The 15,857-nt window shown below is 51.1% G+C and overlaps 1 protein-coding gene across 1 annotated transcript in view; it reads right to left on the minus strand.

The window, feature by feature from the left end:
• Positions 1-1,822: 1,822 nt before the first annotated feature.
• LOC133347269 (CSC1-like protein 2) overlaps positions 1,823-15,857 on the minus strand; it is a 49,091-nt gene continuing 35,056 nt past the window's right edge. The window contains 8 exon segments of the mRNA XM_061559396.1: positions 1,823-7,397; positions 9,584-9,652; positions 10,511-10,626; positions 11,419-11,586; positions 11,836-11,941; positions 12,925-13,023; positions 13,025-13,088; positions 14,971-15,036. Of these exon segments, the coding sequence (XP_061415380.1) occupies positions 7,179-7,397; positions 9,584-9,652; positions 10,511-10,626; positions 11,419-11,586; positions 11,836-11,941; positions 12,925-13,023; positions 13,025-13,088; positions 14,971-15,036 (907 nt within the window). The 3' untranslated portion in view covers positions 1,823-7,178.

Consider the following 15,857-nt stretch of genomic DNA (forward strand, 5'->3'; position numbering starts at 1 on the left):
AGTATCAAACTATGAATAATGAGAATGGGTGTTACCATTTCTGGCAATAAAACAGGTGCTAAGATGTTCGGACACCAAATCGATACCCTATGCAAGGAATCACGTCTGTATTAACCGCACGTACTTGGGGTTAACATGCAAACAATACAAGCTCTGATATTATATACGGCATTGTATTTTAAATTGATTGCCCCACACCAGAGACAACCTTCTGTATGGGCCAGTCTCACCAGTGTCAGAGCAGAGAACACCAAAAGATGAACAGTACAAAGCCAATGCACGTATCGGAGCATTTGTAGCTCGGGGTGAGCAGCCATATCATGGGACCTTTAATGCCAGTATCATAGTTAAACAAATGCAGCTTTCAGTGCGCCTTTTGGCGTCATCTGGTCCAACACCATGTGAGACTAGGCTCTAAGAAAAGCCGTTTCGGGTGTGGACCAATCAATTTCAAGGACAGTGGATATCATTATCAGAGTTGTCTCCTTTTGTTTGCATTTTGACCGCAAGTGTTGTGGTTATTGCAAACATGATCCCTTGTATAAAGGTGTCAGTTTTGGTGCCAGATAAAAGGGTACAAACCTATCACTATATCTTGCTACTGACAAAGGAGGTCTCATAATGTAAATGCAGCATTCGTTGTGGAAAAACCTTCGTCCGCTCGTGTATCGTATTGCCCTATTGAATGTCGAGGCGCTGCTTCGCAGTGAGATAAGGTTGCGGATTCAGTGAGGTTGTCGCAGTGATTAGTGCTTATCACCTGCGGGCCAAATAAATCGGGTGTCCTCAGTAATCCGGTCTCAAAGACCCCAAGGTGGTATATCTGACAAAACCCTGCTTGACGTTACTATTATTACAACTACACTATTGTGTTTTTTTCGATTTAAAGCTTTCGTGACTGCAGGGATTCATCTTCTTGGTTCTTTCGGTAAAGTCACGTAGAAGGGAAGTAATAAAATAATAAAAATAAAACATAATTAAATAAAATAATATAATAAATTATATTATATTATTTTAATTTATTATATTATTTTATTTTATTATGTTTTATTTTCATTATTTTATTACTTCCCTTCTACGTGACTTTACCGAAAGAACCAAGAAGATACACTATTGTGATCATTATTATGCGTTCACCTTCATGCGATATGACAGTGCAATGGTTCTTAACATTTACTGCAGCCTTACACCCCCCCTTCCAATACGTTATCATGTGCACCAACAGGTGCTTGCGCACAAACTCGTCCACGTACACCTCTTGTTCTCTTTTAGCCCCGCCCCCCTCCCAATACGTTCCATTCATTGGCTACCACATTCTGATAAGCTCCCCCCCCCCCTCCTCCCCCTTAACTTGTATTTAAGAACTTGCATCTTGGAATCCCTGCCTCACTTGATACAGCAAATCTGGCTGTGACGGTCCCATCTGATGACGGAGACTTGTGTTGCCTCCGAAACGTCGTGATTTTTTATTATTTTATTTATATTTTTACTTTTATTAATTTAAATTTCATTTTTTACCTACGTGACTTTACCGAAAAAACCTAGGAGTATTACACCCCTTTGCTTCCCAATCGCAAAACAAATGTATAATACGAATCAATACGTAGGGTTTGATGAAACAAAGTCGTTGTACTTACGTGTCCGTGCTTAATTTGTGTTTTAGATTATTTACTTTCAAAAAGACATCTGGCCATGCCTCGCACCCCCAGAACGGGCATCTCGCACCCCCAGGGAATGCGTCCACCCCAGGTTAAAAACCACTGACATAGTGCATCCATGCGGTATCGATTGCAACAACAAAAAACCCACCACAGTCACTGTAGAGAACACATCATCGTTTATTGGCTGCCATTGCCCGCGCACGACGACTGAATCATCACGTGGCTGTTTGACCCCAGACGGTTCATCAGCCCAGCGCACAGGCATCCCCTGCTCCTGAATACATTCACAGCCGGGGTTGAGTTTTGAGTATATGGCGTGGATAGACATCTCTATACTTTCCGTACGTGTACATACTGTATACCTAAAAGTTGTGCGTGCACTTTCATAAACCCATATACTGGATTGCATACATAAATAACGCCGTAATATCAGTCATCCCGGACTGTATTCCGCTCACTTTTGCACATGCGTTCCATCTGAGTGTCTTGTTCTGTCATTTGCAGTGTCCCCCCCCCCCCCCCCCCCAGAACCGGCCCTAGACCTTTGGGGGCCCTAAGCAAAATTTGGTTGGAGGCCCCTTTGATGTATGATTTTTTTTCACCCACGAGCTAGCAGTGACTCTAGGGGGCCCTCTGCTGGCCACGGGGCCCTTTGCAATTGCAAGGGTCGCTTAGTGGCTGGGCCGGCTCTGCCCCCCCCCCCCCACAAACTCCTCCACTCTGTTCTATTGCAGGGCTATTTTCAGTTTGAGAACAAGGAAAGGCAGCGTGAGTGGTGAAAAGCAGACGGCTCTTTCATGCTGTCACGTATGATCACGACCATCGTTCGTATTCGCCAAGCAGAGATGCACACAGGTACACACAGGTACACACAGAGGTACACACAGAGATATACACAGGTACACACAAAGATCCCCCGTATAGCCTTAACAGACTGTCGAGGCAAGTGTTGTAACGCGAGCACCTATGAAGGCCGGCACGTCACACAAGAGGGTGGGTGACCTGCACCACGCCCGACCGCCTTTGTCTCCACAGTGGCGATGTTCACACACATACAAATACGCACAAGTACACACGCAAAGGCGTTCTGGTGAAAACATTTTGCCAAAATCTGCTGGTATCATATTCTTTACCGGAGAATTTATCGTCACCTGCAACTGAATTTAACAAGATCGTGGACATGAAAGAACTCTGTAACGCTTTCCAACACGCATTTGTCCTCAGAAGTATGTCAATGGACACCATCATCATCATCATCATAACAACCAACGGTGGCACACCCACACCAAGTGATATGGGGGCCCCCCTGTAGGCCACACAGACCCCAGGGCCCACGACACAGCGGCTTCTGCTGGGGAGGGTCTAAGGGAAAACCTTTGATCAATGTGTACGGTCTCAGACTGGCTATGTCCTTAATAGCAACGCGACTTTATACTGCAGTTGTATCGTCAATAAATCGGCTCATGTTTACGAGAGTTATCATGCCCTCCCCCCCACTACAGATACAGACGTACTGAGCTCACGTATTCGACCGTACTCCGTCCCGTCTGTAGGTTAACACATTCATGCAACGGTCAGTTGTGTATACATTAACACCCTGCATAGGGTTATTGCCTTAGTTTCCCCATATAAATGGGTCTAGTTTTTTTTTTCCTTTCGGGAATACAATTATACGTTGTTCCGCAGGCTTCCCTTGGGACACTCACATTACACAACAGCACATCCCGAATCCCTACTCCGTGGATAAAGGACATTTAAACAAGCAGACACCTTGGTCTCTATTGGGAGGGGGTGGGATAAGGGGTGAGGGGTCAAAACCTTCCTCCAGTGTAGTGTGGAAAACCCCAGCTCAACAAAGTCCAAGAACGACCAGGGTGAAGTGAGCACCGCCCAGGTCACCCAGGTTTGTTGCAGTTCACGCGTTGACATGCATACATACGTACATGCGTACATGCGTGAACGCGTGCCTACCCGTGTACCTTACACCCACGCAACGCACGCATACATCAGTGTTCGTTCGGCACAAAGGCGCGCAGAAACAACTGCGCTTGAATCATTTCCCGGGGAGATATCTCAAACAGTCAAATGTTTGTCCACTGGCTCATGTCCTGATCACTTTCACGCACGTGAATATATAATAATAATAAAAACACAGTTCCCTACCTATCTCGACTTGGCAAGTAAATGTGAAACGAGCACCTATCCAGAGCCGACGAGTCGTGCGGTGGGAGTCGAAGAGCCAGATCCACTACCGTGGCAGGTATTGCATTTCAGGCCGAGTCAACCCGGGACAGACCCAGGGACCGGTTCGGCTAACGCCAGGGACACGTGATATCCCCAACCGGTCCTGCGTCTCCAAGGCAGTAAACGCAGCTTCTCTGGGTTCATAGGGCAATGCGCTAACCACGGCGCCAGCGCTCCACACACAAAGATCCCCTCTCCTATGGTCGCACAGATTGTTGCGGTTAGCAGGCAAGGACCATGCCAGGCAGCCTTTGCCCCCGCCCCCCGGTGCTGATGCTTACACACCGCACGAGGTACTCAATTAAGGCCGAGTAGACCTACACACGGGACACACACACACGCAGGCGAGTGCAACTGCTGTCCGTATTCGATGGCTCTGATGCTTGAGTCAAGTTAATCCGGCCGGGCTCGTGTCTCCGTCAACAAGACTCGGGCTGAGACCCTGCCAAGTCACACGCGGCAACGCAGCGCAAACTTCTGCCCAGGCAGAGGTGTGCTGCTGCTGCCAAAACAACATTTTAAGAACCTGGGCACTGCCCCACCCCCCCTAGCCACTGAACTAGCTGCCTCCCTTAAAAAAGTGGTCTTGGACAAAGCATCGTCCGGTCACCCACGAAAAATCCACAACAATAACTACACATAATAACCACGGGCATAGCGTGGTCCAGCAGCCAGGCGATAAGACCACTCAATGGGTCACTTCGACTCCGGCACTATGCAAACCCAATGTAACCCGTCCAGAGCAGGCACGATTATTCGAGTAAATCAATGAATGAACATTAAAATGATAATCGACAATCTTTTACGTCAATTACTCGGGCCAATAAAGAAAAATGTGGGGGGGGGGGGAGGCGTCCCCTATAAGCCACACCCCAATTACAACACCCCACACCCATTACCTCCCGTCCAGCGGCACATGTAAAAAATAAACAGATGGTAACGATATTTCCCGCCCCCAACAAATGTCATGTTAAGCGACGAGTCGAGCAACCAAATCGATAACCCGTGGAGCGAACGGCTATCGCGGCTCCAACCCGACCTCGTGCCTTGGGCAAGTGCGGCAGTGACCGCTGCTACAGCTGCCCATGCATCGCCGCCGGTGGCAACTCACAGGGGGGGAGGGGGGGCATGGCCTCGCTGTGGCACAATGCGGAGGTCTCGGAGGCACGAGCCGCAGTGGAAGCGTCTTGCAAGTGGTCTCGCGTTAAAGCCCCCCCTCCCCGAACCTTCCTGGTTGGGCCGGGACTGTCCTGGGGTCCAGAATTATTGGGGTACAAAAAAGAATCGTGATTTCCCCCACCACCACCACCCCCCTGTTTTAAAACGATCTGGCCTCACGCTCGAATATGCAGGGGTAAAGGTTTGGGGGGGGGGGGGGGCTACCAGAGTCGTGGGTGGGGCTTAATAATAATGGGTGCAGCTTAAACACGGCGGGCGGTGCCAACGACAGGTAGAGCAAGGAGGCTGCTCACCGAGTGGATGGGACCAGTGATTTAACGGGGGCATGGCGATGTGAAAGAGGCCGGGGCGAACGGGAGGACGGCTGGCTTCCCAGGTTCATCGTGCGTCCCGATTGAACCTCCCAGAAATGTGCGTGGCTTCCCACGAGGGCTGAGTTGTTCCATAACCCTCGGACGAGAGAAATTAAAAAGGGCAGCAGCAGCAGCCTTTAAAAAATAAAATACAAGTTCGTTGTTTTTCAGTGTCTCCATAAGTTTCATTGGGCAATAGAAATCCACAGAGGCCGCCGCACGTTTAGTTACTAAAAGTATCCACCCACCCCCCCAACTACCCCCCCCCCTTGTTGCTGCCGAGCTTACGTGAGTTTAAATATCGGGGGATTTTCGCTTGAACGTTCTTACAAAAAAATAATACGTTTTGGTGGAAATACTTTATATGGCTTCAGCGGATTTCTTTCACGACGAGTTTTAATTCTTGGGCGGCTGAAACTGTTGTTTGCTGCCAGCCTCATGCCTATGTACATCACCTCGTCACAGTCTGAGCCTTGTGCAAAAACAACGTTTATTCCCCTTGTTCTCTTTACATAATATATCGTTGCATGCAAAGTTTGGCTATATATAGTGCAAAAAAACCCAAAGTAATAAATACATCTGCTTTAAATATGTATAAAATGTGTTCATCCAGGAAAAGCCTTATTGAGACCCAAGACTCATGAGGCTCCTGCTTTTCACATGGTTGGCCAACTTCTCTTTCGATCAATTTCTTTCGTGGGAGAAAACCAGAGACCAGAGAAACCCCACAGAATATGCAAGGAGATAATGCACAGACTTTGCTATTCAGCTAAACCAAAAACCCTGCCTCTTGAAGACATGCAGCTCAATGTCCTGCTCGTCTCACACAGGTTCCATCTCTGTGTGATCCACCCATCCTACTGACAAGTCGCTGGATCACATGTGCACGCCATCGCACTCGGCTAAAACCTCGTCATATCCATGATGCACCGGGGCAATTTTGGAGCACAATCGTTGATGGAAATTGTCTAAACTATTTGATGAAAGTCCATGGGCATGCAGAGCAGGCAACCTACGGTGGTCAAGTGACCTCTGGAAGTTGCCCATCCTCAAAAGTTGCCCATCCTCAATTGGGGGCAGCAGCCATCTAACCAGTCCAGATTATGGCAACTGCATCGTTGGCATTATTTACAACGAAAGATAGCGCGGCAATTTATAATCGGTGACGATTGCACGCAAATTGTCCTCGCGCGTCATGGCCTTGAGGGAGGGATGCGATGAGCCATCGATACGCGGATTCCTCGACGAACACAGATTCTCTCACGCTCATGACACATGCGTCGGGTCGCGACACGTGACAATCGCGTCCAATTCACGTGCACCCTGCGAATAGTTCGTGGCAACTGTGTATACGCGACAGATGCCACACATGCACCACATCCGTAAACAAAAAACAATCGCTTGTCGAATCGTGATCCTGGAATCGTGATGAGCCGTCCCTAATCGCCGAGGCGTTGAGTCATTGCAGACTGATTATGGTTGCCACCTCTGAGGTACAAACAGCCGGAGCATATCATGGGAAGAAGACACATCTCACACTGCAGGAAGACATCCAAACCACGTGTAAATGTGGTCTCTTGAGTGGCGCATGATTATTATTATGGAACTGACAAAAACCTGGACTTTTAATGTCATGGGAGGACTTACACATTTTTCAGGACAGAGGATGTCCTGAGGAAACTGGGGACAGGTGGCAACCCTAATCCTGACCCGTAGGCGGCCCAGCGAAGGCCCAATTTCGCTACTGCTGATCGCCGGCGCCGTCCACGACGGCGTTATCTTCCTGCAGGAGCCAGACGCCGGAGACGCGCGGCTGGATGGCGGCATCGATCGCAGCGTCGGTATCCGTGGCCCCATAGGATGGCCCCGTGGGGCCCGGCGTCTCCCCGAGCTCCTCCTCGTCCTCCTCCTCCGCATTCCCGCCATTGATCACCTCCAACAGCATGGCCGCCTGGTAGGTCTGCGCCAGAGCATGTCGCGCAAAGAAACGTCTGCGACGTTAGCTTGAATTTGCCTTGCGTCTAAATTCAACAAGGTATATGCCACCGCAGTGTGGCGGTCAGCACACTGGGTTCGCACGCTGGGTTCGCCGGTTCAATCTCCCAGCACGGCAATTAAAACAATGGGCAAGTTTCTTAAAATCCATTTAGTAGCGTAATTGGGTACACCACAATCGATACGTGCATGTTGTGGTGAAGCATGGGGATTCCCATCTCTTCTTACAGGCTATCTGGCCGTCGTGAACGAGTAAGCCAGAATACACTCTAGAGGATCTCTCAAGAGTTCCCTTGAGTGAAGGCCTTTCTGCCAGCAGTGGCGCGAGTAAGAAATTGCAGCGATGCACCTTTATCTTGTACCTTTCGTGATATAGGCAGCCTCTCCTTACCTAGATTTCCTCCCGGGTTCACTGGGGCAAGGCATCCCAGGCGAGAGGGGAGGGCAGGGGATCAGACCTCCCAGCCTATACTGTTAATGATGAAGGCGTCGGCCATGATTGAGTTCAGTGGACAAGTAGCAACATACAACCATGTTGCAAACCAGAACCAACGATGGTTGTGGTGTTTAACGATGGATATTTAGCAACATTTGAAGAATACAACAAATGTGCAAAAAAGTTGAAATGCTTCTTTTCCACTTTCAAGATGGATATTGTGGCCTCCTCACAGTGGTGGGATGTGAACTGTCTGACCTGGTACACAGGAGGTCGTCGGTTCGATCCCGACCCTGACGCCTGCTGTATAATAAGAGTCAGCCTGTCTCTCTCTCTCTGTGGTCGCATGGATTTTGTTCCGGGTCTTCCGGTTTTTCCCTCCACATTTAGAAACATGTGTTTAGAGCAGTGGCGGCTCCTGCAAAATCTCTCAGGGGGGGCAAATGCCTGGATGATTGATAAGGATAAGGTCCACCCATGCAATGGATAAATTAACAGCCTAAGCATGTAAAGGCAACTTCACTTCTTTAATATTAATGAAAAATAAAGTGACTCTTACAATACATCTTGTTTGTTTCTATACTCACTATTAAAACAAACCACTCAAGTTTATTTTATTAAAGATTCCACTCAGTGGCGTTAAATTATATTGTTGGATGAAACGTGCTTACGTATGATGACGTTAGCACGTATGATGACGTAAGCACGTTAGGGCTTGCCCTCCCGGAAGCCATAGAGAATGCATTGGAGCGCCCCCCGGTCGAAAAAAAACATCTTTCAATGTAAGTCTATGGGACCACTCGCGGCGATTCTCAGCCGGAGTGAAATCGCCCAAAAAGAGGCGGTACTCCACAGAACGTGACATGACGCTGATTGGACTATATCCAGAGGCTGACAGTGACGGCTAGCGTGACTCTGTGGTTCAATGACATTGGTGGTGCGTCGCCCAATCGCCCTAATGAAGAAACCGCCCCTGGTTTAGAGTATTTGGCTACTACAAATTCCCACATAATAAGCCACTTCATTGGCGTATCATTTGTGGCCAGGTCACTTCTGAAAAGAGTTATATAGCTCAGTGAGCCTTACCAGGTAAAATACAAAGTTTACTTTAAACGAAAACCCAGGAGGCTCCGGCACCGCTGACAAGAATGCAGAGGTCGCAAACAGGTTTTAATTCCTTACCCGTACCCGTACCCGGCCGCACCAGGATCGCAAACGGGTACCTGTACACCCGATACCCGGCCGGGTACGGGTAGCCGGGTATCGGGTAGGGTACGGGTATCAGGTACCCGATTGCGACCTCTGGGATGAAGCCATGTTGCAGGCGCGGGTGGGTTGATTCTAGGAACTTGAATTGTGAGAAGAGACAAGACGTTGGGAAATGAGTGACAAACGGTTACTCACCAGTGACTCACATACTACCCGTACCCGTACTCGGCCACACCATGGTCGCAAACGGGTACCCGTACCCGGCTGGGTACGGGTAGCCGGGTATCGGGTAGGGTACGGGTATCGGGTACCCGATTGCGACCTCTGCACGAATGGGGCAGGGCGAGCGTGGAGGGAGAGCGAAAGGGGATTGGAAGGGGGGGTGGAAGGGAAAGTGGAAGGGGAGCTGAAGCGGGGCCAAAGAAAGGGCGGAAGGGAGAACGGAGGGAAGAGCGGAGGGGGAGTGGAAGGGAGAGGGAAGGGGAGTGGAAGCGATCGGCGCGTACCGGTGAGGAGGGCGCGTAGGCAACGCCGTCGTTCGAGATCGAGTCTTCCGCAGGCTGTCGGGAGGCGCTCTGTGGAAACCCACAGAAATCAAAACGTGAGGTGGATTTCTGGTGCAGGTGCCAGTGTTGGTGTAGGTGCTAGTGTTGGTGCAGGTGCCAGTGTTGGGTGCATGTGCCAGTGTTGGTGCATGTGCCAGTGTTGGTGCAGGTGCCAGTGTTGGGTGCATGTGCCAGTGTTGGTGCATGTGCCAGTGTTGGTGCATGTGCCAGTGTTGGTGCATGTGCCAGTGTTGGTGCATGTGCCAGTGTTGGGTGCAGGTGCCAGTGTTGGTGTAGGTGCTAATGTTGGTGCAGGTGCCAGTGTTGGTGCATGTGCCAGTGTTGGTGTAGGTGCCAGTGTTGGTGCAGGTGCCAGTGTTGGTGTAGGTGCCAGTGTTGGTGTAGGTGCCAGTGTTGGTGTAGGTGCCAGTGTTGGTGCAGGTGCCAGTGTTGGTGTAGGTGCCAGTGTTGGTGTAGGTGCCAGTGTTGGTGTAGGTGCCAGTGTTGGTGTAGGTGCCAGTGTTGGTGCAGGTGCCAGTGTTGGTGTAGGTGCCAGTGTTGGTGTAGGTGCCAGTGTTGGTGTAGGTGCCAGTGTTGGTGTAGGTGCCAGTGTTGGTGTAGGTGCTAGTGTTGGTGTAGGTGCTAGTGTTGGTGTAGGTGCCAGTGTTGGTGTAGGTGCTAGTGTTGGTGTAGGTGCCAGTGTTGGTGTAGGTGCCAGTGTTGGTGTAGGTGCTAGTGTTGGTGCCAGCGTTGATGCAGGTGCCAGTGTTGGTGCATGTGCCAGTGTTGGTGCAGGTGCCAGTGTTGGTGCAGGTGCCAGTGTTGGGTGCAGGTGCCAGTGTTGGTGCAGGTGCCAGTGTTGGTGCAGGTGCCGGTGTTGGTGCTCACCTGGTTGATGTGGATGCTGCAGTACTTGAAGTAGCCGAAGAAGGATCGTCCAATGCAGACGGTGACCGTCAGGAGCAGCACGACGAACGTGAAGATGGTGATGTGGCTTCTGGGCCCTGCGGCGTTGGCGACGCGCACAAGAGGAGACAAAGACAACGGTATACCCCCCCCCCCCCCATGTAGCCTACACAGACTGTTGGGGCAAGTGTTATGAGAGAACCGGTGAAGGCCGGCATGGCACATGAGGGGGTGGTGTGGTCAGTGCCACACCTGGCCGACCTTGCCTCCCCAGTGCTGGTGTTTACACAACACATCAGGTACTCATTTACGGCTGAGTTGACCTATGAGACCTCATGATCGGTTCAGATATTCACTGATGTTAGCCATGGCCCGGAATCAAACTTAGTTACTAGATGGATTTGAGAACCACGACACTTCTGCTCCACACACACACAAATGGACACAGCTCAACACGCAACACAATTATTGCATTATTTTAGTTGTTTTCGCATCCGTGATGGCGGAGGAGGCGAGTGGCGGCAGTGATGAGTGGCGGCGGAGGTGAGTGGCGGTGGTGCTGAGCGGCGGTGGTCCTGAGCGGCGGCAGTGGTGAGTGGCGGTGGTGGTGATTGGCGACAGATGTGAGTGGCGGCGGAGGTGAGTGGCGGTGGTGGTGAGTGGCGGCGGAGGCGAGTGGCGACAGAGGTGAGTGGCAGTGGTGGTGAGTGGCGGTGGTGGTGAGTGGCGGTGGTGGTGAGTGGCGACAGAGGTGAGTGGCGGTGGTGGTGAGTGGCGGTGGTGGTGGTGAGTGGCGACAGAGGTGAGTGGCGGCGGAGGTGAGTGGCGACGGTGCTGAGCGGCTGCAGTGGTGAGCGGCGGCGGAAGAGAGGCTGGGGTGCGGCACGCACCGAGACGCAGCACCGAGTAGAAGAGGAGCCAGCAGATGCAGAGGATGGGCGCCGCCACCACCTGGTTCACGGCGGCTGAGTGGATCTGCCGGTTGAGCTTGGCCGGCATGTAGGCGTAGTAGATGTTATAGCGATCCACCATGTGCTTGAGCAGGATGTAGATGAGGCCTGCAGAGCACGGAGTCCGTCAGTGGCTGCTGTCAGCGAGCGCTTACCGAGCACGCGGCGTGTGCGGATCTAAAATCCTCGCGCCTGAAAGAATCGGCTCATCTCAAATCGTGCACGTCGGATGCAATTGGTTCCAGTAATCTTTCCAGCGACCGAAGCAATCAAAATTGGACGGAGCTCTAGACGGTGCCCCTTTCGAGAGTATTTGGGGGGGGGGGGCTGTGTGGTGGGGGGGTGGGTGGCACTGACCGAAGAGGAGGATGATGGGACACGTGATGCTGTAGGTCATGACGACGGTGAGCACGGACATCATCCAGGCGTACGCCTGCCCGAACTGGAACTCGTACGCTTGCTCCTGCGCCGTCGGAAAGGGTGCGGTCAAGCGGGTGGGAGAGGCACGGCAGTCGGATTGCCATAATAATAATAATAACCACGCATGTCCCATATTTATCGCCGTATGGTTAAGGTGGTTGTGTGGGTGACATTATGATTGTGCTTGTTTACCCAGGAAAGCCTCACGACTCTTTTTCGGGAGGGCCCTGCCAGTGTTTTTGTCGCAGGGCGCGATGATTGCTACGTATAATTAGAAATTATTAGCGGGTACATTTTCAAATTTGGACCACGATGTCGGCGCACAGTGGTGACCTACTCTTGCGAGCGACGCCACGGGATTCTGAATACACCGCAGTGCTGACCTGAGCGGCCACTCGATTCGAACCGTGAACTTTCTGCAACAAGCGGCGAAAGTGCAACCACTAGGCCATGCCACCGCCATATATGGTGGTGGTGGTGGCGTGAAGGTGATTGTTGTTTTGTGGGTGACGTGTGACGGTTATGACAGTTGGGCGAATGACACGGAGTGGTTATCGCAATTGCGTAGGCGACGTGGAGCGGGTGTGGCAGTCCTGTGGACGACCGTGGCGGTTGTGTGAGTGACGTACGGCAGCCGTGGCATTGACGGATGGGCAATGTGATGCTGCTGTGGTAGTTGCAGCAGCTGCTCGGGCGACAGGCAGCTGTAGCGACCGCATGGGGCGTCACGGTGGCGAGATGTTAACTCCCTCGCCTGGTATGCAGGAGGTCGTGGGTTCAATCCAGATGCCTACACCTGTATATTTGGGGTTTGCATGTCTTCCTCCCCGTGGTTGAGTGGATTTTTCTCCGGGTCCTCCGGTTTTCCCCTCCGCGTGTAGAATCAACATCACGCGAGTATTTGGCTGCTAAAAATGTCCACGTGGTAATGCCACTTTGTTGAGCAATCATTTGGTCGGGTCGCTTTTTAACAAGAGCTACGTAGCTCAGTGGGCGGTCGTGTCGCGGGTAATTGTGTGTCAGCACCTGCTTGACGTTCTTGCGCTCGGCCTTCGATCGGGCCCAGCAGAGCCTCAGCGCGTACAGGAGGAGCCCCGGCACCCGCAGCAGCTCCATGGCCGTGCCGAATGAACGCCGACGTGATGACGTAATTCACGAAGAACGCGCCGTTGTCCGGCAGGAAGACGCACCTGGAGCGGGCGGCAGTGCGGGGGTCGTGGAGGGAACGGCAGCGAACGTCCCGAGTGGCAGGCGAAAGACGCGGACAGGCAGGGAGAGACAGAGACATCACAAGCGGGTGAGATGAGAGAACACAACCATGGGCAGCACCACGATTTTGGACAAACCTGTGGGTAAGCACTGATAACGCATTTACTATGAGCAACCCTTGGTTCTTTCGGTAAAGTCACGTAGAAGGGAAATACTAAAATAATAAAAATATAAAACAATAAAAATTCTCACGACGTTTCGACTGCAACACAAGCAATCATCATCAGGTGTGAAATCCACAGCAAGAAACGTCGTGAGAAATGTTATTGTTTTATATTTGTTTTATTTAATTGTTTCCCTTCTACGTGACTTTACCAAAAAAAACAAGAATATGAATCCCTGCAGTCACAAAAGCTTTAAATCGAAATCTATGAGCAACCCGTTTAGTGCATTCGCCAGTGGCACCTTGCTGCGGCAATGGCAGAGTAACGGAACTCTGTCTGGCCAATGACAACAGAGTTTATTCTTAACGTGGGCTTCATTAACAATGCAAGTGGCTGACAAAGCACACGACCTCTGTAGACGCTTGACTCAGGTCTGTGATTTGATTGGAAGTTGCTACCCCGGTCTCCCACTAGGGGGCGCAGCGGTCAGATTCGTCCATCGGGGACACAAATCAACTTGAGAACCGGCGACGAAAGGTGGACAACGTATTTTCTACTGCAGAGTGGAAACCGAGCGGAGGCAAAAGGAAGCAGCGGAAGAGACGTCAAGCGGTGGGACGACGTCGCGTAAGCTCAGAGGCCACTGCTGTACGAGAGCAGCTCAAGTTCATGTATTAGGTATAGCCCTGTGAGCCATTCGGCTCTTGAATCGGGTGCAACCGCAACAAACAAAAAACAAAAACATGAACAAGAAAACATCTTAAAGTGACTATGTGCAAACAGAAAATCCAAGAAAAGACAGCAAAATATTGCAGAAAAAAGCACCGTACACCAACGCTGTGTGCAAAAATCCCAGTGGGATGCAAGTCAAACAACAACCACAAGACAACTTAGATTAAGGCCATCAGTCTAACTCTGTACTACAACAAACAAACATGGCCAAACCAAAAAACTTTTCGAAAATCACCAAAATAAAGCCATAAAAGCAATGACCGAATTTTCACAATAAACGACGTAAACAACATGTACTACCAAACTCTGCAGCCATAGCTGGCTGCATGAGTCTCTCCACAACAGCAGGAGCATCAGTCGGAGTATCAACATTTTTCAATGCACCTTTAAGATCAGCACACTAAATCAAAACACAGATCATACTTTGCAGCGATCATCCGTAGCGAAACATTGTATTTTAGGCCACTAAATTGCAGTGGCAGCTAGGGGTGTACAACTCCTCTCGAGCTGTTTTGAGTGGGGAGAGAATGGAATATGGGCGAAAATGGTGGACGCCTTTGTCCAGCAGTGGGAAGTTACAGGCCGACAACAACACAAGCAACAACAACGTGAAATGATGCGGCAGCTGCTGCTGGTTGGCGATTGCCAAGTGCCCCAGTGCAACGCTTCTGCCAGGGAGGAGGGCACGGAGGGGGCGATGAGAGAAAGAGGCAGGGGTGTTTGATAACAAATCGGCAAGCCTCAATACAAACCACGACAACCACCGCCCATCGCTAAGTGTTGGTGCCAGCATGCAATGGCTCAGCACTGACTGGAGGCGCTGATGAGTGGTTTTCTTTATGTCAGTGTGTACGTATGTTGAACTTCTTTGGCACCGTACGTCGGCAACCGTGCTAATCGGAGGTGTGGGGGAAGGACGCAGTGCACCTTGCCGGCGAGGATTCAGATCAAACGCTCGTGTACTCACTCGAAACGGACCGAGCCTTGTTCCAGGAAATCCTTGTCGAACAGCCAGCGGAAGAACACATTGAGGCTGTGACGACACACGTGAGAGTGGACACACACACACCACAAATACATAAGTAAAACAACAGCCTCCATTCGCACACTCAGTGGCGGTAACCGTCACCACTGCGCTTGCGTGTGATCTTGCCCGGACAATGCTCAGCTGCTTTTGTCTCCCCACTGCCGATGTTTACAAACTGAATTCAGGTGCTCAATTATCGCTCAGTATATCAAGGGGAGGCCCAGGACAAGTTCAGATACCTCTCGCCACTCAACGTTAGCCGTGATCGGGTATTGAACTCGTGTTGCCTGGGTTTAAAACGCAGTGCAATTACCACTAACACCCTACGACGCCACACTTGCATGCCTGCCCTGCACACACACCATGACATCTTAGACTGTGTGCGGGTGAAGCACGTACACTTGAAAAAAAGCAATGATTGTTATTCCGCTATGCATTCAAAATGCGCGGCACGCTTCATCACGTTCTTAGACAGGAGACCACATGGCCGGTTTGTTCATTGGCATCATCGACACGCATTGGCCCCGGCTCACATCGGCATTGGCCCCTCCCCGCTGCTCTCGCGCGGCTCAGAAGCAGCGGCCGGTAGCTATCGAGCGTGCGAAGGCGGTGCAACTGCACCGGGGGGAGAGGGGGTCGGGGGACCCACAGACTGGGTGGGGCCCTAGGCTCTCGGCTACCTTGAGTAGGGGGGGGGGGTAATTGAACAGGAGGTGAGGGGGCAATTTTAATTCCTCTCTCCAGGGCCCTCGCCAAACGCTCTATGCGGCGGTCGAGAAGCGCATCGAAAAAAAAAAGGCCCCATAATTTGACAACGTGAAACGAAC

This window comes from Lethenteron reissneri, chromosome 25 (genome assembly GCF_015708825.2).
Source record: "Lethenteron reissneri isolate LAM-NWPU_2019-01 chromosome 25, ASM1570882v1, whole genome shotgun sequence".
Taxonomy (NCBI): Eukaryota; Metazoa; Chordata; class Hyperoartia; order Petromyzontiformes; family Petromyzontidae; genus Lethenteron; species Lethenteron reissneri.